This window comes from Harpia harpyja, chromosome 3 (genome assembly GCF_026419915.1).
Source record: "Harpia harpyja isolate bHarHar1 chromosome 3, bHarHar1 primary haplotype, whole genome shotgun sequence".
Taxonomy (NCBI): domain Eukaryota; kingdom Metazoa; phylum Chordata; class Aves; order Accipitriformes; family Accipitridae; genus Harpia; species Harpia harpyja.
The window spans coordinates 7337522-7363321 of NC_068942.1; the positions used below are offsets into that span (position 1 = coordinate 7337522).

Consider the following 25800-nt stretch of genomic DNA (forward strand, 5'->3'; position numbering starts at 1 on the left):
ACATTTGTGGAAAGCTTTGAAGTGTGGCTAAAGGACATGTGGTTAAAAAATTTATGGAAAAAAAGCTGAAAACTACTGTCCACAGCTACACAGATTTTGTCTTTTGCTCAAAAAAAAAAAAAAGAGGTGATCTTTGCTGGATAGAGCTTTTTGCTCATTGAGTTCTCATGCATTTTTTTTGTTCTGTATAACCTTTGAGGTGCTCTGTGGAAACCATGTACACAGACTCTCTTGTTTCTTACACTAGCTTCTTTTCTGTATTTTTGTATTTCAAAGAAGGTATTTGTCTTATTTCAGAGTCAATATTTTTCTAAATAAGAGTTCCTAATTGCTCAAAAATGCCAAAAGAAGTATAAGCTTGCCTTGTAAACTACCCGAATAGTTTGGATATTGCGGATGTCTTGAGTGGGGCATGCAATCTATGCAGTACTGTCAGGTACAGCACATTGTGTTGTTCAGCAGAAATGAAGATGAAATGAGAAGTGTGTAATTCTCTGAAACATAATATTTCAAAATCAGGATTTGCTAGAGTCAACTACAAGATTAAATTCACTCCTAAACAGAGAAAAGCTGTACTTCTCACAACATATTCAAATGCCCAGGCACTTTTTATTTTTAGCAAAGATCAAACACTACAAGAAAATCTGCTAACGAAGAGAATTACCAAGCTGATTTATGGTCTGCATGAAAAACCTCTATAGAGAAGTCCTGTGCACCATGAAATCCCACTTAAACTGTACCTCAGAAATGTAAATGACACTGAGGCATTCTGCCTCTGATTCCTGCAACTCCTTAAGGGTGCAAACCAAAACTATACTAAGGTGATAGAAGTTTGACTTAACTTAACTTCAGTTTAGAAACTCTCTGTTCAGAGATCCCTTCCAAAATTATGTGTTGCAGAATCTGCTCAGACACTTGGAATGCCCTGTAATCCTCAAATTCTGGCACAGCTACTCTTAGTTGTTTGAAGCTCTGCTTTTGCACATGGCCAGGGCACGACTGCTGCAGTTTACTGAGTTGAAGTGCTGGGTGCATTTCTCCTGCCTCATGGCATTCAGGAGCCGCAAACTTGATCCTGTCATTCCTTACAGGAGAACTACAATTAAATTATCTCCGGTGAACTGAATTAGGCAATGAAGTGCATAAACAAGGTTTGCTTTTGCAACCTCAAGATCACAGAAATGTTGAATTTCAGGCATGTCTTGGGTGCCTAAATGCAGGCAGGAGGTGAGTTTTGGGGCACGCTCTTCCCTACAGCCGCTGTCTTTTTGGCTGGTTTGGATACCTGGGAAGGGTTTTGGAGTTGCTGTATGTGAGCATCATCTCTCTCTGTTCAGCGTCAATGGAATTTAAGCATGTGACTTAGTGATGTGAATTATATCCTGGAGATGGACACTCAACTTCTAGCTGTCACCAGAACACAAAACCAGAAGGGACCACTAGTGGCATCATACGCGGTCCCCTACAAATGAAGGCAGCAGCACAATGGCCGCTTGTGTACAGAGCATCCTCACAACCTTCATCCTGCAGGTCCCAAAACACACCTTAGCACTGTATAGTAAGCAAAAAGCAAAGTCCAAGTGTACAGTGAGTTGCAAGAAGGATGTAGGTTTGATCAAGACATTGCTAAGACCTCGAGGCTTGTAGCTCTGTACCTTGAGACCCCAGAGCACTTCAGAGGTCCAGGTTGGGTGCGTGCTTTGGCTGTGTCTTACCTTCAAGTCAGGCTGAGAGCTAGGAGTGATCTATCTCTCCCGTTTTTGTTCTGGTCCTTGAGGGAAGGACCCTGGCAAAGAGTTTGGGAGGGAGCCCCAAGGTCCTTGCTCTGAGCACCTGCATTTTGCCTTTAGCAGTGGCTATTCCTCGGTGCTTTGAAAGAGGATGTAATCTTGTGTCTCAGAGCCAAAGCAAGGACAAAGGGCATGAATCCAAAGTCCTATTTGTATTGAACTCCATGTAAATTAGGAGAATAATTACATTAGAGGATGTAAACCTCTGTGACCCCTCTGTGTAGGTATGTCTTGGTAAGATCCTCTGGGTAGCACTTTACTAGACCCTGGAAGTACAGTCACCTCTGGTGTGGAAATACAGTAACCAGCAAGATTACAGAGACACATGGGAAATGCAGAATACATTACCAGTGTGAAAACTAGCAGAAACTGAGCAGGGATTGGGTCAGGACAGGAAGGACAATCCTGTTCTCATAAAAAATGCTTTCAAGTCTTTAAGCGCCATCAGTCTGAGTGGTCCTGTTGGGCAGCATGTGGTGTGAACAAACACAAAGGTGAAGTCTCTGCCCAAAGAAATCTTAGACACCCTTATTTAAAACAAGGTGCAAGACACAACAGTGCCTACATTCATCCTGCCCAGGCATTTGAGATGTTGGAGTCTGGGGTCTGAGACTTTCTCATGGACAATGGAAAGAGTGCTAGTGCCTGGGATTATTCAACTGGGCAGGCATCCCACTTATCCCACCAGGTAGGTGGCTGGGAGCACCCCTGCCTCCCTTGGCCGCAGGTGTCTGATGACTGATTCAGGCATCTCTGATCTCTGGGAGGGCATCCATAGACCATGCTGTGCTGCATTTTGCTTGGCTCTGCTATGCTAAACTATAGATAATACCTGTACAGTTTTTAGCGAATCTGGCATCCCCGTAGTAACCCGGAGCGCATCGTTCGCACTTGAACCCGGTGGTGTGGCTCAGGCAGTTGCGGCACTGGCCGGTCACTTCATCACAGTCTTCAAAAATCAGGTTTGGGTCCGAGTTGCCACTGCAGTTGCATTTTTTACAAGTACTTCCAATTAGCAAGGGGTTCCCATAGTAACCGGGGGCACACCTGAAAGTAAGAGCAAGCACAGCAATGACAAGCAATGACATTCCCATCTGCGGTACTGTTTTTTCTCTGACTCTATTTATGTCACCAGGAATTGATGTCGGCCTGCAGCTACTAATGAACAGAAGGCAAATTAGGAGCTGTATTCCTGCAGAGGCTGTTTTGTGCTCTAATCTCAATCTGTACAGTTATATATTTTTCCCTTCTTGAACACTCCTGGTATCTCAATCACACCAGTCTGCATTTTTGTGTGTGTGTGTGTTTTTAGCAGTAAAATTACTTGTTCCCCATTGTTTTAAAATCTATGACAGAATGACCTTGGCAGAGAGGCGGCTCTAGTGTTTATTTTGGTCTCTTTCAGCTTTGGATCTCACCAACTATATTGTATTATATAGGAAACTGGGGTAAAGAGACTGCGTTTCATGATGCTGAAACTCAAGAGGAATTTCAGACCTTATTTCCATTATAATGCGTATAACAAAGTACTGACCAGAAAAGGTGTCAATAAATACTTCTATGGTGAGGCATTGGGATGGTTTCTGGTTTTTGCAAAACAGAACAGGCACTGAACCAGCCTCCATTTTTCAGATTTGTTCAATCTTAGCCTGCTGGCTGAGGGCAAAAGGCTGAGAGCAGCCATCAGCCCAGGAGGGGAGGGTTCCTCTGTTGGTTTGCAGAGGGAGAGTGGGAGGTGGGTAACAAGCACCACAGGGAAGGCCTGAAGTGGGTCCAAATTGCTTTGCATGTTTTGTCACGTTTGGGAAGCGTTTCAGTTGAAAACTTGCTACATCTTAAAATGGAAGAGATGTTGAAACTAGTGGTTTTTGAACGTGTAGACAAACCAGCGATACATAACATTCCTGGGTGACCAGTGGCCCTAAGCTAAGACAACAGGTAATAGATTTGGTGCCATCCTTTGGAAAGAAAGAGGAGGGTCTCAGTTAAAGGAGTTTCTGCTGGTAGCAGGGAGCGTGCCTAATCCTAAAAGCTAGAGGAACTTTTGCAAAACAACCAGTGAGGCGAACAGAGCCAGCACCGGAGTAGGCATGGAGCAGCTCGTGGGAGCAAATCCTGGAGCAACGGCTTTGCTGGAGAAGCTGGCAGCTAGAGCAGCGTGGAGCAGCGGCTGACGGCCTGGAGGGGTCAGCTGGCAGGACAGGAGCAGCCCACGCCGTTCGCGGTGTCACTGCAGAGTGGCAGGAGGGTCCATGACCCAGCAGCAGATGGGATGCAGAGATCAGGGACTCATACCCCCAAACTGGGAATGAAGAATTACTGCAGGGAGGGAGATAACTAGCTGGTGTAGCAATTGCTGACTGAAGACATTAGAGGACTGAATAGTTGTTGCAGTGATTTAGGTAAGGAGTAGTTACTGTATTTCATCCTGTTTTATCACCCTGTTGTCCTTGTCTTTTCGCCCACCCATGAAGTCCTTTTTTAAGACACTGTTTATTCTGCTGTTTGTGGGCAGGGAGGTTGAGCTCAGGCACTTTAGTTTAATTTTCCCAGGTTCTGGCTGGGGACCTGAGCCGAGGTTTGTTGTCTCCTAAAAACTGAACATAGTCAAATCCAGGTTCTGCTACGTCTGAACGATAAAAAAGTGGGAGATCTGATAAGAGCTTCCAGTTTTGATCTGTTCCTACATTTGCTGATTTTTTTTTTAATAAAGAAAGTAATTTCCTCAACGCTGCTTTGTTCATGTTCCAGTCCTGAACCCCCACAGTAAAAACACATAAAATTTTAAGCGTCTTAATATAAACCACTTGGCTGCCTCAGATACTGCTTTTGCCAATGACAAAGACTGTTTGTCTCTTTGCAGCACAGCCAGAATCTTTGGTGCAGATCTTATCATTTGGGTGACCCAGATGTAAAGAATAAAAGTGTGACCTGGAGTTCTGTGCACCCCTCGAAGAACTGTGAATGCGACACTGAGCGCAGAGTGTGATTTAACTGACTTTGGTGGAGACACTCCCCATTCCTATGGGAGTTACAGCAGGCAGTGATGGGTAATGTCGCTATTCGGTCATGCCAAAAGTCTTGCTATAATTTTGTAATATTTCAGTCAATGTGAGATTGTAGGATTTTCCCGAATTTCAGAATTCCAGTATATTTATGAAGTTTGAACAAGAAAAAACACCCTCTGTGTTTTAAAAAAAAATATATCTGTAGAACTGTTTGATTTATTGTGAACTCTCAAAATCTTGCAGAGTTGCTTTTTAATTTTCTGTAGTTAGGTATTTTCCAAAAGATCATCTGCCTAATGTGGCCACCAGGTCACAGAAGCCACTGAGCAGTGCTGGGGCCAGACCAGCATTTTGCTTATCACTATCGAGCTCTGGCTTTCAGCCAGCATCTGCTGAAGACTGCATGCTATTCCCATCAGGCCCACAACGTCTGCCCTCTCATCAGGACAAGGTGATTTTTTTTCTTCTTTTCTGAAATATACCATTCAGTTCACTTGCCAGAAACGTAGTGGACAGTTCTTCGCATCCTCACAGATATATTTTGTAAGTAAGTGCTGCTTTTTATGACCGTCTGACTCACTTTTATTAGCCATATCTCCTCATCTGGACTAGCTGTCTAAAACAAATAGAAACTTTTAGAGCTGAAAATACATGTGTCACCTTCACTTTCCCCTTCACCACTCAGTGCATCTCAAAGGGCTGAACTGCACTTGGCCTCTTTTGAATAGTTGGTAGCACGTGAGAAGAGCAGAGGCCGCTGATGGAAACATACTGCTCCATCTCTGCACTTTATGGCCTGAAAAAGTAGAGGCCTGTGGTTAATGTCTTTTCCTCCCTTGTATCAATAAATGGCTCTTTGTTGCTAACAAAGAATATTTCCTCTCCCATAATAAAGCTGCTAAGTTATCTTTGTTTAATTTTGCAGCCATGTTTGCTTCCTGTAATTATTGGTGAGTAAGAAATTAACTTCCTCTTCCCTGGCAATGCCAAAAGAACCTTTTTCGTCTCTTCACTTTGGACACTAAAGTATCATTTGTTCAGTTATCTTTTTTAACACTGGGGCATTAACAAAACCTGGATTTCATCCGCTACCACCTTAAAGCCTTACTGCTGAAGTGCAGGAGCAAAATGATTCATCCCTACATTTCAAACTGGGAAGCTGGTTTTCTCAGTTCCTAGCAAAGGCCTCCGTGATTCCCCAACGCCGTTTGCTGGCAAACATAAACTGGATAGGTTTGTGCCAAGCCCCTGGAGCAGCACAAGAAAGCCTCCGACACGAATGCTGGAGGAAACGGAGCAGATGATTGCCTCCCGGCGCGCTGCTCTGCAGACCCCACGCACTGCCGCGGAGGGGTGTCCTGCGGCTCGCTGCCCCGTCACCGACCGCTGCGGAGAGCTGGGAGGGAGAGCGGTGAGCAGGACGTAGCCTTCCTCTCCCTGGGGACACGAGCTGCTCCTTGGGCTGCGGGGAGGGACGGGGCAATGCCCCTTCTCGCTCAGGATCCCCCAGTCCTCCTGCCAGCGGGTTGACAGGACCATAGCTGCCAGCGGGAGCAGGGAGTGGTGGCAGTGCCCAGCAGCAGCGTACGCGAGGCAGGGACTTGCTCTTTAGCGAGTGGACAGGGACGAGCAATGCATTTCTCATTAGTCTTTGAAATGCTTTTCGTCGTTTCTGACACAAATGGGAGTGGGACCAGGAGCCTACCAGAAGGAAAGTCCTGTTTGTCACTGCTCGCCCCTTACCCAAGTCGTCAGTCGAGGACTTAACGCGGTGGCCAGGCCAGGCTGATTTCTTTCTGTAGCTTTTCCTAAGCTATCTACCCAGCTTTGCCTTCCTTGAGACAGATGCACTGTGTCAGGCTGGGTAGTGGCAATTAGAAAACAAAGCTGATGCTATTTTCTCCTGTTACTATGCATCTGCTACTCATTTCATAGGATTTAAATTGCTTGTAGTCTAGGTTGACATTTTAATAACCATTAAGAAACCTCACTGACCTTTTAATTGTCTGCATTATCCTTTGTGTATAAATCTGACATTTTGAAAGAACAAAAGAATACAGCCATAGACCTGGAAACAAGGGTGTTTTTTTTTTTTTATTTTTGTGTCATCTGTCTAAAGGGCTTCCACTATTGCTGTCACCGTGTTAGTGATGCGGAGGTAATATGCTGATGTTTTTGCATCATCTGTAAGGGCAAAAGCCTTCACTCTTTTTTTTATCTTACCTTTTTCATATTGATTTCTCTTTGTATCTTAAGCATCCCCTTTCTCCCTTCTCTGATAGTTTCATTAAGTATCATTTGAATTCAAGGCTAGCTCATTAATGACAGTGGACTGTAATCTTAAATACTTCAGGGGCTTTAAGGAAAAACAAAATGACATGTTCAGGAAGCCAGTGTCTGAGACATCCTATACCCCTCAGTCTTTGTGTTAGAGCTGTTTTAATTTATCGGTTGCTCAAGGAGAATTTCTGCATTATAATGGGGCCTCTGACATTCATTGAAACATCATCCATGTGTGTTCATAGCAAGCAAGATGGCCCTTTACAAGATAGGAGACTTAGCTCTATTTCTGCTCTATAGCTCCATTTATTTGTGTACTTTGTTATTTAGAGGATATTTACTGGAAATTGTTTATGGGCATAAGGGAAAGTTGAAAAGCAACACTGGTCTATGGTTGTTTGCTTGCCTTTATTGAATTATGTCTGTGAAGTACATTTAAAATTTAACTAAAAAAGCTGCATCTGCTCATTAAGAATTTGACTAGATAATGGATTTTCTCCTTTGCTTTTGAAAAATTTATTTGGTAGAAGCCTGCTATATGTTTTAGCGTGCTGAATTGCAAGAGGCATCTATGTGGTGGTTATTTTTCACTTCAGCTGCTGTTTCTGATTTGCATTTTGTATTTTGATTTGTATATTGTACCCCTTTTAGGAAGATCACCACATGAAGGTACACAAAATGTAAGAACTCGCTCAAAATAAATACATCAGATGTAAATGTCTGTCTTACCCTGATGCGTCTCCACAGCAAGTTGTTAGTGGTTTTTACTAGGAACTGAATGAGATCCTTTGACAGATGTGATTCAACCTGATGAAAACACATGCACAAGATTTCTCCCCCATATGGGAAGATTCCCTCAAAGACTTCTGCACTTCAGTATTGTTGACTAGTAATTAATCCTATTAGTTTCTTACCTTTCACAGTTGGGTCCTGCATAGTTTTCCTTACAGACACAGCGCACGCTTCCACTTTTTCTGTAACAGGAGACTGCAAAGCTGGAATTTCATTAGAATGCATAGTTAGAATAGCACGCGATGGCAAACACTTGGGAGTATTTCTTTATATTACATTATGGACTTTTGCTGTAGTGTGAGCTCTGGCTCTTGGTTACTCATTGCTGAATAGGTATTCTTAAGCTCCGTATGTTATTCACATTATACCCCTTGTTTAGTCTTTTTAATTAGTGTAGAAAGCACTAGTTAGTATATAGCACTACGGAGCTATATAAATACAGACATATGTAAGTTCTTGTCTTGCAGTGTAGATCAGACACAGCTGCAGGTTTTGATACACACATTTTAGATAAGGGACTTACTTAGGATAAATGTGTATGTCATGTGAACATAATTGCTTCCTGTCTCTTATTCTAAAGGGTAAAATATTGCTTATGAAAGACACCGCAGTAAGCACTTCAGGAATTGAGATTCTGGAACGGGTGCAGCAGTTTCCTATGCAAATCCTACAGTTTTCCTCAAATCAAGTCTGGAAGTACTGAGTGGTGAAAACTGACCTCAGTGATGCCATCTTCATTTACAATAAACGAGGCTGCTCTATTGTCTCTCTGAATAAGCTGGAAAGAGTCTGGGGCCTCTTCTGAGACCAACATGCCAAGTAGTGATACTGATTGCAGTAATGGCTTGGGCTGCAGTTTTCTCTGCCGGGATTCTAAATCGTGGATTCCTTTGCTTTCTTACATTTTCAGGATTTAACAGACGTTTAACTAAATATGAGACCCAAGGAACAGCAGCAGCCAGATGTGGAAAGTGCAAATTGTATACACTCCAAACACAGTGACAGACGTGGCTTAAACACATTTGCAGGAAAAAGACACACAGTCCTAAAGATGTTTCCAGTTAGTTTGCAATCTGTGTGAGTAAATTCCTGCCAGCACTGGAATGCAACCAGAGTAGTGAGTGGCAGCAGTTGCCAGCTGCAGGCCCATGGTTGCTAAAATGTGGGTCCAGAGTTGTACAGTGCTGGGCAGCTGTGGCCAGGTTGTATCCTTTTCACACAGAAGAACAAAAGACTCAGAGAGATGGAAAAGAGCATGATCCACGCACTGCTTTTTCCAGGAATGAGCAGCATTGAAAGGTGACAAGAATTCCTGCATATTTCTGTTCCCACCAGCATTTCTCAGCTGGTTGGAGAACCAGTGTCAAATAAATCTGTGTCTGGATCTCTGCTGCCTCAAAATATTTCATATAACCAGAGAGAACATAAAATGAGATTCTGCTCACAGAATTCACAAAATAACTTCTGTAAAGCTTTTATGAGAACATACTGAGAAAATCCTAACAGTTTGGCAGTCTTCCTCTTCTTTTACAGAGGCTAATTCCTTCATGTAGTTGAAAAAACCACATTGTGGATTTAAGTTATGAAGTAAGACTGAAGCCTTCCTGAAGTTTTATGTTTTTTTGTGATCTTTTAGGGAAAAGAAGTTCATATAAATCCCTCAGGTCTGAAAAGAAGTAACATCTGCTGGACTGTGAAGCAATCTCCATCCTCCTTTTTTATTCCAAAGAGATGACATTACACTTCATGTGTAATGTCCAAAAGTTATTCCAAAAGTTTCCAGGATAACAGATATGAAGATAGCCTGGTCAGAAAATCTAGATACACACAGATGAATCCCAAGAAAAAATATGTCAGTTTACATATTTTGTCACTTTGTTTAACTGTTATGAATTCACTGGCTATTTCTAAAGTAAAACAGAGTACAAAGCAACGTCCTTTGGATGTTCTTTATTTAAGGCTTTTACTGCTTCTCTGCTTTCTGGTAGAGTTACTGTTTTGCCTTAATATAAATGGAGTAGGGTTAATGGAGGAAAAATGAAAAAAAAAAAAAAAGAAAGAATGGTTGTTCTTTGAATTTAGTTATGCAAGGCTGAATGTTGCTCAATCATTATTATTTGCCTGTTCCAGCCCCAGCTGAAGGCTATTGCTGTGGTCAGATCTCTCTCATGCAAAAGCTGAACAGGCAGTATCTGCATGTTATTTAAATAGGGGTAAGAGGCAAATTGGGATTGGATGTCCTTTAACTATTGCCTTCCGGACTTTTCTGAGTGAAAAACCCTGAAAAATCAAAATGCATTTTTACTGAGGTAGTTTTAAAGGGGTGACATATCACAGAACGTAGACTATCCTGAGATGGAAGGGACCACGAGGATCATCAAATCCAACTCCTATATTGCTGCTAATGTCAAAGCCTCTGCATTCAGGTTCCCTGCAACCTTTTTTCTCCCTTCCCAATCCCGTGCTGCTGTCCTTTTGGGTTTGGGGCTTCCTTATCTCTAGTGGTCTGGAACAGGAGAGGTGTTATGTCCCCTAGCAGAAGGGCTAAAGGAGCATGTTGAAGCAGGGAAAGCTGCTTGTCCTCTGCCCCCATCTCTCATAGCACTGGCAGAGATAGCTCAGGTCCCCCCTGGTCCCACCGCACCAAGCCCTGCTGGGCTGGTGGGCTGTCTGGCTCCCTGCTCTGGGGGACCAGTGCTGCAGGGCCCGGTGGGCTGCAGGACTGGGCAGTGGGCTGGGTGAATGCAGACCATGCTCTATCAAATCGCGCTGTAGGGAGGACAGACTAGACCTTGCTTGATTGACAGTGCTTCGTAGAGACTGGGTCTTGTGCGATGGTGCCTCAGGCATGTGCAGCCCAGGTTGTGGTTGAGAGAACAGCTCCTTACACCAAAGTGGCTGCTCTGAGCCCAACAGGTTAAAAAAAATATCACTTTCCTTTGCTGAGGAAAAAACACTGCTTCCGACTTTGTATTTCTATTTCTGGCATTACAGCCGCTACTGAAACTGGAGGAAGCGGTCTGCTGCTTTGTCTGTGAGCTCGCTCACTCCTAAGCCTTTCTACATGTGAGCAAAGCCGTGTTCTTCCCCCGTCTCTGGAGGATTTTCTCTCTAATCCAGGCAAAGCTGCAGTTTTTCAACAATAGCTGTTCTCCACCCCACGGCCCTCCTCACATGTCTGCAGCTCACTGCGAAAGCCAAGAGGTGATCTGCGGAGGTTTGGCCGGAGTGATTTTTCTCCGTTGCCGTTTTGAGCCTGTGCCACTGAGCAGCTGAGCAAAATGCAGCTCAAGCTCATCCCACCTTAAGGCTGTATGAGTAATCCTATAGCAACGGCAAACAAATACGGTGAGGAAATTCCCCTTTGCTGAGAAGCCCTGCTGAAAGCAGAATGGGAAACAACGCAAGGGGAGTATGTGGCTCGCTAAAAAATAGCTTCAACCCATTGGCAAATATTTACTAGCACCTCCTCTGTGCACTAGAGTGGGATTTGCATGGATGCCTCTCTCCCAGAGCACGGACCTCAAGCAAGAGGAAGCTGATAATTTCTTTCAGCTGCATTACTGACATGCCACTAACAGTTTCTAATAGCTGGTCATGGTTTGCAGTTATTTGTTTCTTCTGAAGGCACAAAGCGGATAATAGCTGGAGCTCTTTGGCTTGGTCTTCGTTTTCTGCCAGGCTTCAGAGTTTCTTACCCGAAGGTAGCTGGGCATCAGCTGAAGGGGTATTGTACCTGTCATAGGGTTGTCCAGCCCTTTCCTTTCAACTGTTAGTGTACTAACCAGATCCAGCTGCTGCTGACTCAGGAGACTGCCAGGCTATGCTTTTTTTGTGGTTCATTTTATCCTCCAGAGGTCATAGACCGATCTTTCTGTCTGTCTGTCTGTCTGTCTGTCTCAGCCACATACATCCCTGATGCCACCTTCCTTGGGAATTAGTCTTTGTGGGATTCTTAAAAGTAACCAGACAACTGAATAATCTCTCCTACATAAAAGAGGATGAGCTTGAATTTGCTAGAATATTTCCTCCTCCCTCTCGGTAAGAACTGATATGAGCACTTAAGGATATTTTACACCTTCTAAATGAAATGCTGTTTCCTGTGGCTATAAATGTGAGCAGCTGGTAGTCCTCTTATTTTCCCCCGGTTGGCAAGGGCAGCAGCCTTTGTATCCTGCATCCAGGAAGGGATGCTGACCCCACCTTGGAAAGGACCAGAGGCAGCCCGAATCAAAGAGAAGCAAAGACTCGTTACATACTTGGCAAGTGCTGGCAGGGGGCAGGGGCAGGGCTGGCAGAACGTGGGCACTCCTCTGACAACGTCACCGATGAAGCCGTCTGGACATTGCTCGCAGTGCTGTCCCGTTGTGTTTCTCTGGCAGTCCTTCAGTGGAAAGAGAGAGAGCGGTGAAAGTTAAACGGGGGTGCTTCCTAATTCAGAAAGAAATCATTTAGCTGAAGACCCGGCCAGGCAGAATAGGGGCTGATGCCAGACCCCGACCCTTCAAGGCATTGACAGATGCAGCCAAACCGGCTAGCACTGCTGCAAATAAAAATGCTATAAATGATTATACTGGCCAGCCAGCAAGTGTTGGCAAGGTGTGGTACAGGACAAAACAGACATGTGCCTGCCAGGTGCTGGAGCAGAAGCAGCACTGCCTGTCAGCAGAGATGTCAGTGGTACTCAGGTGTAGCTGGCAGCCCTCTTTTGAATTGCATGTGCCAGCAGGAAAAAATCCCTTTTACTGACAGCAAAACAAAATGAAAAATATCTGCTGGTAAATACTATCAACAGATTTCAACCTAGATACAAGTTTCAGTGAGGCTGCTTCTTGGACTTGATAACTGGAAAAGAGCATCAGGGGAATCTGCCTGCAAATGGTGTCTAATATACCAGTGGCTCTGATGTTTTTCTCCTGAGATGAAAAGCGTTACAGCATGAAGGGATGTGTTATCACTACACCTTGTTCTCAGCCTTAAAGGAGGTCCACTTAATGGAGGGAAGAAGCAGGAGTCTTCTATAAGTGGCCTTTCTATAAAATACAGATCAACTGTGCAAAATGTCAGTCACTTTATAAGCAAGTTTCATCTCCACAGTCTATTGTTCGTGAGGAAATAGGCTTCCTCGTGCAGAGACAAATTGGCCATCAGCTGATACTGTTGGGGCTCCGTGGAAGTAAATCAAGCTGTGGTAATTCATATACAAAATATTTGTTGCAGAATATTTCATGTTGCTATGTACAAAATTGTGCCTCTCAGATAATATTTTCAATCACAAAAAAAGTCAAGGTTTGCTGTAAACAATTCTAAATAGAATTTGTAAGTCCTGCAAGCTTAAGTAAGCATAGTTATATCTTTTGATTTGCAAATGGACACACTTAGATGCCACAGGTTATGTGGTCTTTCCTCTAGGCACACGGCAAGGCAGCAGGTGACTGGTGCAGAGCGCATGAACAGTGCTCCTGCACGCTGCAGGACTCCTGCAGACTCCTGTCCCTGTTTCCACTTCAGCAAAATACCCACAAGTTGTCAACAAACCGCCACAACCCTCCAAATTCTAGCTGTCTCGCCCAAATTACTTTAGAAGAGTAGGAAGGGTGCAGAAGTACTTTTCTTTCTTGCAACCGTGCAATGAGTTTTGCAATGTCCCTGATTCAGAACTCTCCAGTTACACCACTTTGTACTGATGCAGTCCAGATGCAAACAGCTGTGCAAGGTTTGAGGCAGCAAGGAGTCAGCTTCACATCAGAAGTGTGTGGAGAACTACTCTGTCAGTGCATATTTGCTGTGGTTTTGGGTTAGCATGCTTGATTCTTTCCTCTTCTGACCTACAAACAGTGGATTATGGGAACTGCAGACTGATGGATGTGATTTCCACCCGTGGTAAGATGACAGTGTCTATAATAAAGAAGATCTCTGAACACATGACTAAGGATGATTCAGGAGCTCCTGCTTCACTAGCCTGCTGTATAATGGTGCAAATAAGCAAGTGTATGAAGGGGAACCAGAGGACATAACATATCTGGACTTCCAAAAAAGCCAACTATGTTGTCAGGGGACTTGAAAAAAGTTCCTTTTATGAATGGAAAGCTGATAAAGGCTAGGAAGCGAAGGGTAGGATGTAACAGTCACTTTTCAGTATGGGGAAGAGTCACTCTTTGGATCACCTAGGCCTTGGGGCCAAGACCAGTTTTGCTCAGTGTTCACCAGTATCTTACAAACAGAGACCAAAAATGCTAGGGCTGCTCAGCTGGGAGAGTGTTGTGGTTTAGGCTCAGTCGGCAACAAAGCACCACGAGACCGCTCGCTCACTTCTCCCCCACCCCCGGTGGGATGGGGAGGAGAATCGGAAGAAAAACGTAAAAACTCGTGGGTTGAGACAAGGACAGTTTAATAGGACAATGCAACGATGATAATAATAATAACAACAAAACCAATACTGATAAAAGAATATGTAAAGCGAGTGATGCACAATGCAATTGCTCACCACCTGGAACCTGATGCTCAGCCTGTCCCCGAGCCTAGATTCCCACCCCCATCCAGCTCCCCCCGTTTATATACGGAGCATGACATCATATGGTATCGAATATCCCCTTGGCTAGTTCGGGTCAGCTATCCTGGCTGTGTCCCCTCCCAGCTTCTTGTGAAAATTAACTCTATCCTAGCTGAACCCAGAAAAAAGAGAAAGGGTGACAAGTGTTTGGGTTATGTGAAATTACGAAGTTGGTAAATAAGCTGAATACAGGACCATAGTTCACCCAAATCCCGCAATACAAGAGCTGAGGGGCACTGACTTGAAAAGGTATTTCTGTACACAGAAGGTAAGAAGCTTCTGCAACTTGCTGCTTGGAGGTGACGGTATTTGCAGGGACATAAAGGGGTTTCCTAGAGAAACAGATTCATAAATGGATTTTAAAAGGACTCAAGGAGGTATGTACCCTCTAACATACCCTAATACAGCAGTTGTGGTTGCTGGGGGAGTACAAAGCAGAGACTTCAGGAACAGACCAGGCTAGGTCCGCGCCCCGCAGAGCATCTCCTATTGCCACCGCTGGAGATCCAATACGGGCTGCAGAGACCTTCGGTCGAGCCCCGGAGGAGACCTCTTGTGCTACATTCAGAGTTCGTGCAGGTGCTAGGAAATGACCGTGGTGCCCCGGTTTATTCTCTAGCAGTCATTTAATCCCATTACAGAACTCGCTGTGCTGTCAGCAGCTGGCAGTCCCTGGAATAACAGGGAAGCTGGGTGTGGGATTTTAGGAGCGATCACAGCGAGAGGGAGCTCCCCAGCACGGGGCAAGGGGCACCTTGGCCTCGCTGCGGTCGGAGCTTCTTCAGCAGTGCCGGGCTGCGGGTGGGTGAGCTCAGCTTATTGATTTTTCCTCTGAGCCAGTCCCTACAGATTTGAAACTCACTTTCTACTCCAAACATGGTGTGTTCTTTCAAGAAAAGAGTGTGAGGAGAGAGGAATGTGATTAGGGAAGACGTTTAATGAAAACAAATGGTCAAGTTTCACTTTCACAGGCATTGCTAAATGAGTTTTGTATCCAAGTATTGTAATTTTGATTTAGTGGCAGAATTTTGTCCTGGCAACATTGATGTGTGGTGGTGTGGTTTTCCCCCCCCGCCCCCAGGCCTGTGTCCATTTACCATCCATCTGCATTGAAAAGTGTAATTTTAGTCAAGGACACTCACCTTTGTGAAAACACATCTCATGTTTTTTTAGCCAGTGTTCCTTATTTGAAACCAATTACAGCTTCCCAGTTAGGGCTCACTAGTTTAGCTCAGACCCTTATTGATTCTAGAAGACTTTGCTTGTCTTGCTGCATGTTTTGTAGTCATACAGAATCCATTGCACAGCAATTATCTATTTCTACAAGGCTGTGATTTGGCCAGAGAACTCTACAGCAAGTAGAATAAGATAAGGAAAGGAAAAAAGTAAATTTCTTTTTCCATGGATCTTTAAATAGATTAGACACCAGTAATTGTAGAGCTAAAGGTGGTTTTTCATAGTAGTATTTGCTGTAAAGAAGAGAGTATTTAGTATACAGAAAACCAGAAGGTTATTTTAACTAAAAGGCTCTAAAATGAGAGAATACAGAAAGTTTGACTAGGAGGAAGAGGGTGAGGAGCAAAGAAACTAGGTGAGAGCAGAGAAACTGAGAGCAAATGAGAGCAGAGTGGCAGGCAGCTGCTGGGGAGATGTCCAGATCTCACACTCCTCTCTGGCGAGAAAGCACTAACCGCAAGGGACACGGTGTGAGCCAGAAGGCACTGGAAGGCTAATACTGTTTCAAAAATAGTTTGCATTTGTCATTATTCAATGAAAAAGTAATGTTAATGTACCACAAGGGAGAGATGAGAGCGTGGGCACTGAGCGCCCGAAGGGAAAGAGCACTCCTGTATCTGAAGCACTGGCGGAGGCCTCACGTAGGCTCCATTCAGCTGCAGCCTTCATCATGCTCTTCGTTTGTGCTCTGAGCAATTCACCTCTCTTGTCCTCAGCTCTCCAAACGACACATGGGTATTATCAGAATAAATTTGTTATTGGTTTCCAAAGCTCAGATACTATTGTGATGAACAGAGCAGGGCAGCAAATGTTGCTCCTTAAATGTGCACTTGTTTTTCATCTTCTAAACTGAAGGGAAGGGCTAAAATGCCCTTTTACCCCAAAGACTCCGTTAGCTGAGTGCTTGAGGCACTTTTGTAGTTTTTCTCTGGTTAGTGATTATGCAAAAGGGGCTTTATCTTACTTAACAAGTCAGAACTCCTGTGGGTATTTAGAATCATATTTTTACGGTGATAAAAAAAGCATCCTTATATTTTATGTTCCATTAGCTTGCATCTCCAACAAAATTGCTGACTGCAATAACCCTGTGAGACATCTCTGAAGGCAGGGAGGACACCCTCCTTGCAGCTCATGGGTAATTCTCAGTGCTGGGTGACACTGGCTTGGTAGTTTGCGAAAAGTGTTTTGCTTCTAAATGGATCACTTTTGACAGAGAAATAATGATGAGGAAAAAATGGAATTCCATTTATGGTGATTTTTGTGAAATTGGATTTTAAAGAAGTGCTTTGCTGTAAGAGTTACAAGGGCTACTCTTGGTCCTGGTACTCATACATGCTTTAGAATGAAAGCCATCATTTATGGTTGATGTTATAAATCAGACTATGTATGGGATTGCTCACGGCCTTCCCTGTCTCAGTGGTTCATTCAAATGTACTCACAAAATTGTAGAAATATGTTTACTGATATTGGTGTCTACTTTTTCAAATAAAGAAACTCAGTATATAGGTTTTGTTTTGATTTCTTTTGAAAAACAAGGAAGACTGAAGTAAAAATATCTAGAAAATATGCAGTGATAATATATCTTAGGACATCAAACACTGAAGCTTAGCAGAAGTTTGCTGCCTGTCTTTGTACAGAACAGAGTGAGACATGGTAAAGGTCATGAAAACAGGTACAACCATGCAGTTAGAAGTATTGCAACTAGGCTCTATAATACTCTGCTTTTTGTAAACGGTTTCAAATTACAGTAAGTTAAAACTAAGCTCAATTCTTTCCATATGCCTGTGTTAATACAACCTTTATTTTCATAAAGCAAAAGTCAAGGCAGAGATGTCCCTTCCTCATGGACATTTCAGCTTCAGAGGAAGTAATCCAATATAATAGCAGCCTGGCTTCTAAAAGCTTCTATACGAGGCTACAGCATATAACCATTCATCCATCAGTACATCATCAGCAGCCTGTCAGGTAAGAGGGTGGCTGGAGTGTATTTTCCTATGTTAGAAAATGCCTTCGCTGGTCCTACTACTCTGTTCTTACTAAGTACCACAAATGAGAGCATTTCTGCCTGGCCCTTACTGTAACTATCTATACTTTACACACATGAAAAGCACATGAAAAGGTGCTGGGGGGTGTTACTTAGGAATGATTGTCAGCACTGAGCTCCTGAACTCATTTCCATGGAAAGTAAAGCTAGAACCACTGTTCTGAGACCATAGAACACTTCATGTGATGCAGTTCTGCTCAGAAAATACCCTTGTGCACAAATAATAATGAAAAGTCTGTTGATTCTCTTCAGGCAATGGTACTAGGACAAGTTTCCCAGCGCAAGAGAAACATGCTTTTCCGTAAATAAATACGACTGAAAAGCTGAGAGGTGGGAATCTGCCCCACCTTAATTTAGGAACCTGAACTTAGGAGAGATTAGCTCTTTCTAATGATCTTCAAAGGCACCGGCTTCATTAAATGTGCCAATTAGGCAGTTTTATGGAAATTATTTCATCAGATGGCTAACACCTAGTGCAATTTAGGCAGGCTGGACCTCCTCAATAGGAAACAGATAGCAGACTGTTTTTCTGTGTACCCTCTAAACTTAAAGAAAGACAGGACCTGCCACAGAGTGGTGCAGAGCACCTGTGTTAGGCACCTAATGCTGGATGGTATGGGGACTCTGCAGGGGCAACCAAAAGTTAATACTCATCCCTACCTCTGGTGAAGTTAGTATGACAAAAAACCCCCCAAATCCTAGTGGGGGTGGGGTGTTCACGTATTATTTGTGAAATCCAGAAGTGTCCTCAAACCCTGGTTGGAAATTCTAAATATTACTTTGCAGCTGAACACAGTCATTGTTACAATATAGTAGGAACTGTTGGGTTTTGGTTTTTTTTTTTTTTGTTTTTCTCCCTTATTTCTTGTTCTTCTGAAAGATAGTCTTATAACAACTGTTAAAGCAGAAAGATTGCACAAGGATAAATAAATTATACAGGCAAAGAGATGCAAATGGTTTACATTGCTGTGCAATCTGTCTGTATCTATTGCTGGGCCAGTGGAGGTTGGCCTGAGGTATAATACCTGGATGTAGATTTAGACTTCCCCAAATTTGGGAGATGCACTCATATCTGAAGTTACAGAACTGCATAGCATTGCCCATTTCAGCACGCCAGGACTCATTGCTGTCCCAAAATAATAATAGTAAAAAGAGTACTTCAGCATAATGACTTGAAAGTCAGGAAATGTACATGTTTTATCCTTTTACTCTTTGAGGTTTATGATTTCAAGCTTTCTCTCTCCAGCCAGTGTGGATGAGATGCAGTGTTACATTTCAGAATTTCTTATGGAAGAAGGAGATGAGGCACTAAAAGGAAACACTAAGTATTGCACAACTTTTACTGAAGTAAAGACAACTGTCTACATAAAATAATGAGAATAGCAACAAAACTCAGTTCCTGGTCCAGTTTGGGTCAACAGACCCCCTCTATGTCAAAGTTTTGGTTTGTAGAACTTGTCCTGTATTAATGAACAAAGTGGGAGCTGATGTTTTGCCAAAACCACCTGGCCCTCTACTTTCTTAATCCATCACTTGTCTTAGCTAACTGTGGGAAATGCAGCTGAGCAGACATGAGAGCAACAGCAGCCCTTCCTCGCAGTCTTGGCCTGACTTCCTACGTGCCTCTTATACAGGCTGCACGGGGAATGGAAATGAAGTGGTCGCATGTTGGGGGTCACTGTTGCAAGTTTTCAATAGTACACCGGTTAGGACAACAAATACTAAGTTTAAACGCAGCTAAGAGAGAGGGAAATATCTATATCTGAGAAAATGACTCTATTAACAGAAATGCTTTTGACAACTACTGCATACTAAAACACTCTGGAGAAGAGAAGGGCTGCACTTCAGCACCAGACTGTTGTAGTTCTGGTTAGCTTTCCAAACATGTATCACCAAGGTCACTATAAATAGATATAGTCCATCTTTATAGAAAGAAACAGTGAGCTGTAAGCTGCAAGGTTCTTCATGAAGCCAGAAATACCTAATAAGCTGGAGAATTTTACTAGCTCCCTGCTGCTTTTTGCTCATGCTTGATGGATGGTTGTAGATCCACTGGCGATTCTCCAGACCTGCCTTGGCAATCATGTGGAACATATTATCCTCTCAGGCAGAACTGCCAAATCCATTCCAACCTTTCCACTCAGCTGTAAACCCAAACGCTTAAACACAAATCACTTCCATGACAATACGCTCTATTGTAAAAAATTCCATAAAAGGCTGGAAAGGATACCAGTGAATTTATCCTCTCTACTGTTACGATCCTTTGGACTTTCTTCTTCCCCAGAGGTCATATTTATTTATTTATTTATTTGAGTAATCTTTGTATGCCTTATATTTGTACTGATCAAATATATGGCACTGAGGTGATAACAAAGCACGGACTTAGAGATTTTTAGGTAGACACCAACAAATTTACCTTCACCTTCTGCTATAATGCTGTCTCCAGACTTACTTCTTCTGCTTCATGTGTCTTCATGCATTTGTGAAGATCTAACCTCCATTAACAGTAGAAACCTCAGAAAGGACACTGATAACAGTGCAACAAAAATTTTGTCTGAATATCCAGCTTTGTAATTTTTAAATCCTTTCAATCTTTCAATCCATTTTACTGTGTTTGTCTGGAGTCATTGCCATAGTACATTGCAGTCACCTCAAGCAACTTCCTTCCCTAGTGTATGCAATCACATTTTTTAGTATGGTGAAGCCCTGCCCATTATATTAGTTGCATATGATATGAGAGCTCATTGCTTTAGACAAGCTGTTTCACCTCCATATGCCACTCATTTCAGAGTTGACCATCACGGCCGCTCTGACGTTCTACTCAGCTGTCAAGTCATTTGAAGCCCACTCCCATGTCTGAATTTTCAAATGTTGAACCCTCAGTGGAGGTGCTGTAAAGGAATAGCTCAGCTGTAGGTTGCTGGTGGGGTAGAGTCTGGGGGATGGTGAAGGAGGCAAAACATTCGCTTCATTTCTTCATATCTTGTTAGCAGCAAAACCCAATGGGCTTTATGCAGGAGAAATGCACATCACTGTCTGCAGACTGCCGCTTGCAGGTGTTACAGTTTCACCCAGTTAACATCACATATATGCGTGTTTCCAAAATCAAAAGCTAGAGGGTCCTACAAGTGACTTCCTTTCCTTGTCTTCGCTAGGATTGAGAAAGTTACATTAAAAGTCCAAAGTCTAAAATCAGTACAAAATATTGGTGTTTCTTCCTCTACTAGCCTTTCATGTATCACCAGATAATGTCTTTGAAATGAGGCATTATTTGACATCTCTATTATATTATATCATAAATGGAGCTTACACTCTGCTGGCTGCTTTTCTTCTAACACTTGGGTGATTTTCTATACTAATGAAGTGGACTGAGTGGCTCTTCGGTTTTAATCATGAGACAATGTGATTGATTTCTGCACCAGTTTTATGTGGACATCTATGCAAGAAAGGCTCTGTCTGCAATAATTTCTTCTGTCTGGTTACCTAATGAGTTTGTTGATTCATTGATTGTGTCACTCAATAAGCTTTTAAAGACTTGTGGATTTGATTTACACTCTATGAATAAACTGAGAGAAGTTTTGAAAGAGAAACCTAAGATAGATACTTATGTCAGCAGAAATTAAAGATGTGAGTACTTTACCCTAAGGCATTGTTAATAGGGGTTTAATTTTACTTGATTTCAAATTCAGGGCAGAGGCCAATGAAAATTTCATTAATTTGTATGCTGTGGGAACTACATTCGCCAAATTGATTTGGGGGATTTGCATAATATGATGGTCTTAGAGCACTGTATAGAGTCTGACCCTTATATTTCATCCCTTTTGAAGTAGAGTACTTCTTCATTTTTGTACTGCCTTATTCATTTATTCAGCTCTTGTAGCATAGTTATTACTTAAACTATAAAAAATAATTATCTACCAACTGAACACAGTGTTATTATTATTTTCATGTTGTCTTCTGTCATTGTTAGCAGAGTTAACTTTAAAAAATGATTTTTTTTCATGTTTAAATCATTCCATTGTGTGAATAAACATGCAGACATAGAAACTTTTAACTCTGGGAAACATCAGTTCTTCTAAAGATCTTCTGCTAAAGACATCCCGTAACACCTCTGACTCATGGTTAGGGTAACATGTGGTGCCAGTAGAGAGTCCATAAGTGATAGAACTTTAGAACACTGTTGCATATCAGAAGCAGGGAGATAGCAGGTTTATACTGATAGAAACAGAGGATGACAACAATAATAATATGGGATAAATACAGAATATCTCTCTTCGCAGAAATTCTTATGGCTTACTATCAGGTGTGGTGGTTACCACTGCAAGAATTATTGGAGTAATTTGCCTAAAAATTTGAGGACAGAGAAAATAGTGAGCTCTCCATACCTTGTGGTCCCATTTCTTCACAGAAACTCCCAGCAATATAGGTACCTACTCCTTTCTGCCCCAGTCTCAGCCCCAGCAGGCTTTGGCCAGATCCGTTCCTGTGCTTCTCCAGAGCGGTCCTTAGGGAAGGCTGCTTTGTCCACTGATTCTAATACAAATCACATTATCAACCATCAAGTCTCCTTTTCCCAAATTACTTGCATTCATTCATCTAACATGCTTCTTTCTGCTGTACTTCAAGTTGCATCTTTCTTTCTCTAAGCTGTTCTTCTCCCAGGCTTTCTGTGTCACATTTTGTAGTTTACTGGTTTCTTCAGTCTTCCCTGGAAATTTCCACATCCTCAGGAAAGTCCTGTTACTGCAGTCCCCATGGGCATCTCTGGTTCTGTTTTATGCTATCAAACTTTCAAAAACTCTTTTCATTCTGCTCTTTCCTTGCACCACACTCTTTCCCTCTCTCTTTCACTCTTATTTCACGTAAGCCTTTTTTCTGTTCCTCTTTTTTCAGAAGTAAATGGCCTGAGATTAATGGCTTCTCAAATCATTCAGATAAGCCATCAAATGGCTTATTTGAACTCAAGTAGTAAACTGGGGTTTAGCTCTTAGTTTTGTTCTTTACTACCTGGCTGGTTCCAAGAATTTAGTATCCCAGAGAAACACCAGTCAGGAATGCACATATACTTTCAGATTATTTCCTGCTGATACAGTAACTTTGGTTTTGTGTGGTTTTTGTTTTTTTTTTTTTTTTTTCCCCTGAACCCTTGACATTGGCCTTATTTTTGTAGAGGTTAGGAAACAAGTCTTCTGCATGTTTGTAAACTGAGGATATAATCACTTCCCTACCTCATATATTCCACTTCAGAAACTCTCTGGTCAGCAGAGTCATCAGCAGCAGACATTTGTCAAGCTCTCTCTCTTGTTCCCAAATCTTCCATCAGAAATTTCCTCTTGGCATCATTGTCACTTGACACTAAGGGGACAATCATCCAGTGAGCAAAAGCCTTGTGCATGCGAAAGAGAATAGCTGGGAATGCCTGGCAGTGTAAAACCACTTTTAAAAATTTAATATTAAAACATTAAGCCAAAATGTGTTCTGCAGAAACCAGCCAGTCCTAAGCACGCTACAGTGGCCAAGCCATGATAATTGTTCCTGGGCTGAACAGCTGCACTGTCTTTCTCCCACAGAAATAAAAATGGTAGGAAATATGCCATGGAGCATGGCTTTATGTATTTGTATAACTGAAAACTTGATAGAGGCTGCAACGATGCAAAGTATGTGAATATTATCAGGCTGTTTTATGAAGAGACAAACTGAGGGCAAAGGTTTATGACTTGTCAAAAGCAACACATGGCAGAGCAAGGAGCTCTGGGCTCTACTCCTGCTTTACAAGCCTGTAAAAAGTACACTAGTGCCTAGCTCTTGCTATGTGGTTTAGATACATTACATTATTAACTTCCATCCTTTTTTTAGTGTATTACTGCTCTGATTGCCCACTAGTAATCTGGGGTAGTTTTACTGGACTGATTTTTGCTCTGGAGCTACAAGTGATCAACTACTAATCCTAACTCACAGCTTTCTGTATAAGCTGATACTGAGTGAGATCGAACATACAGGAAATTGTAATACTACCCTGGAGTTCAACACGCTCTTCCCTTGGTGTATTATTTCAACCTCCTCATGTTGTTCCTTCACAGCAGGAGGCTGCCATGCAGCAGAATTACTATGGATAACACATGTATATACACTCACAGGGGTCACTCACCATTGTAAATTGTTTATACAATCCACAGCACTGTATTCATAAAGGGGAGAATGAAATGTCTTTGAATTTATACATTTTTTCTCCAGAGGTATACAAAATTCTTTCCATATTTCTGATGGACTAAAAATTTTCCCCAGCATACTGACTCTCACAAATACTGCAAGCAGGAACCGTTTTGAATCTGCAGACATAATTTAAGTAAGTGAGAATGAAATTTGGCTAGATTAATTTTATTAATATATTGCTTTTGGCCCTACTTATGATGGCTCTTCAGCAAAAAGCTCCTGTGGTAGACACTGCTTTTGCTGTGTATTGAAATTGAGCATTGGTGTTAATAGAAGAGTCAGACCATGGTTTCTTGGGTTTGCCTGGGAAATATTTCCTTCATGTGAAGCCTCATGCAAGAGTGAAAGAAGGTGAAATGGTTCGTGTTATCTTTTTTAAAAAAAGGTACTGTTATTCAGTGAGGGACCAGCAGAGAAGACAGGAATTCCTTACCACACAGATTCCAGATCCATCAAGGCATCTGTTTGCATTACCATTACAGTTGCAAGGAGAGCATTTTCCTGAGCTGGTACGGTAAAATCCTTCTTGGCATCCCTGCAACGAAAAAATAAAAATAAAGTGTTTCCTATGCATATGTGTTTGGAGAGTTAGGTTTGGCTGAGAGGCAGGGGAAAGCAAGAATTACAACTGTCAGGTCTCCCCGGAGCACACTGCACAACCCCATCATAGCAGACCACACACACGTTGCTGAAATCAAGTCTGTTCTTTCACTCCCTGCACCAGTGCTGGCTTTTTTGCCTTACAGTATTTAAGCTGTCAGCATTCCTTCCTGTGTCCTGCCCCTGGCCAGCAGCAGTTCCCTGCCCATGGGTGAGATGCTGGCAGATTCTTACTGCATTTTGTACTAGAGGATGAGTTAACTAGAAATGATGATCCTTCTTCAGTAAAGAAGGTGTATTTATAGGAAAGGAATACCTTTTCCTTAAAAAAGAAAAGCTTTAGAAAGTTTGCTTTACATCAAAGCTTTGATGAGCTTTGGATGGCGAGCCTAGAGGAGACAGAAACATATCTACAAAGATAATGCCCTTCTGAATGAAAGCTGGCTGGCTGCTGTGGGAAGCTACCAAAGCAGGTCTGTCTGTGGGACTGGTGAGATGTGCCAGCAATAACCTGTTGTCATTGCAGGAAGTAATCTGTCCCAGGGAGATACAGCAGTTCTCCAATCATTCTTCATGTGACATAAGAAATAAATGGGGGGGAGATTGTATGAAAGGTAAATTTTTCTTGTTACTTCTTAAATGTGTGGCTGTGCCTGGTGTATATAATTTAGTACTTTTGATAACTTACCAAAGCTTACCAAAATTCAACAGAAGATTGTAAATATCTAAATGACCTTCTTTTAAATACTAATTAAAGCAATAACATAAGGAATCAGAAACACAAACGAAGCTATTAGGATGCCCCTTTAAGACTGGAAAATAAAAAGAAAATGAAAGAGGATAGCTTTCATTTGATATGTTATGTGTAAATTCTTGTTCTCCGCTGAGGAACTTCTACCTCATTATGCAAAGCTGGTGAGACACGCACAGGTTGACCTCAGGAGCAACCTCTGCTACTCAGGCAGCACCTGCTCACCCTATGCAGTCTCCTTGTGTCACGTGTATTATGTCAGATCCATGCAGAATCATGAATTTTTGGATCCTAAATCTCTTACCCTTGCCTAACTCTTGCAAGGATGTTGCAGAGCTGATGTGAAGGCCCTAGCATGTAATTTAGTTCTCCAGAAATTTACCACACCCTGTTTCTGCTAGCATTTACAAACACTATCCCTGAGGTGGCTGTCAGAGCCTGAGATATGCCAGGCTCTCCTGGAATATTTTTTTGTGACTGCCTCTACAGCACTTTGTGTATTCTGTGGCTCTTGAGGTCACTTACCCTTGCAA

At 42.5% G+C, this 25800-nt stretch overlaps 1 protein-coding gene across 1 annotated transcript in view; it reads right to left on the reverse strand.

Moving 5' to 3' along the window:
- LAMA4 (laminin subunit alpha 4) overlaps positions 1-25800 on the reverse strand; it is a 104347-nt gene that overhangs the window by 56124 nt on the left and 22423 nt on the right. The window contains exons 2-5 of the mRNA XM_052781308.1: positions 24350-24451; positions 12130-12254; positions 7993-8073; positions 2623-2837 (exon numbers count right to left, since the gene is read on the reverse strand). Coding sequence (XP_052637268.1) covers positions 2623-2837; positions 7993-8073; positions 12130-12254; positions 24350-24451 — 523 coding nt within the window. The remainder of the gene's footprint in view (positions 1-2622; positions 2838-7992; positions 8074-12129; positions 12255-24349; positions 24452-25800) is intronic.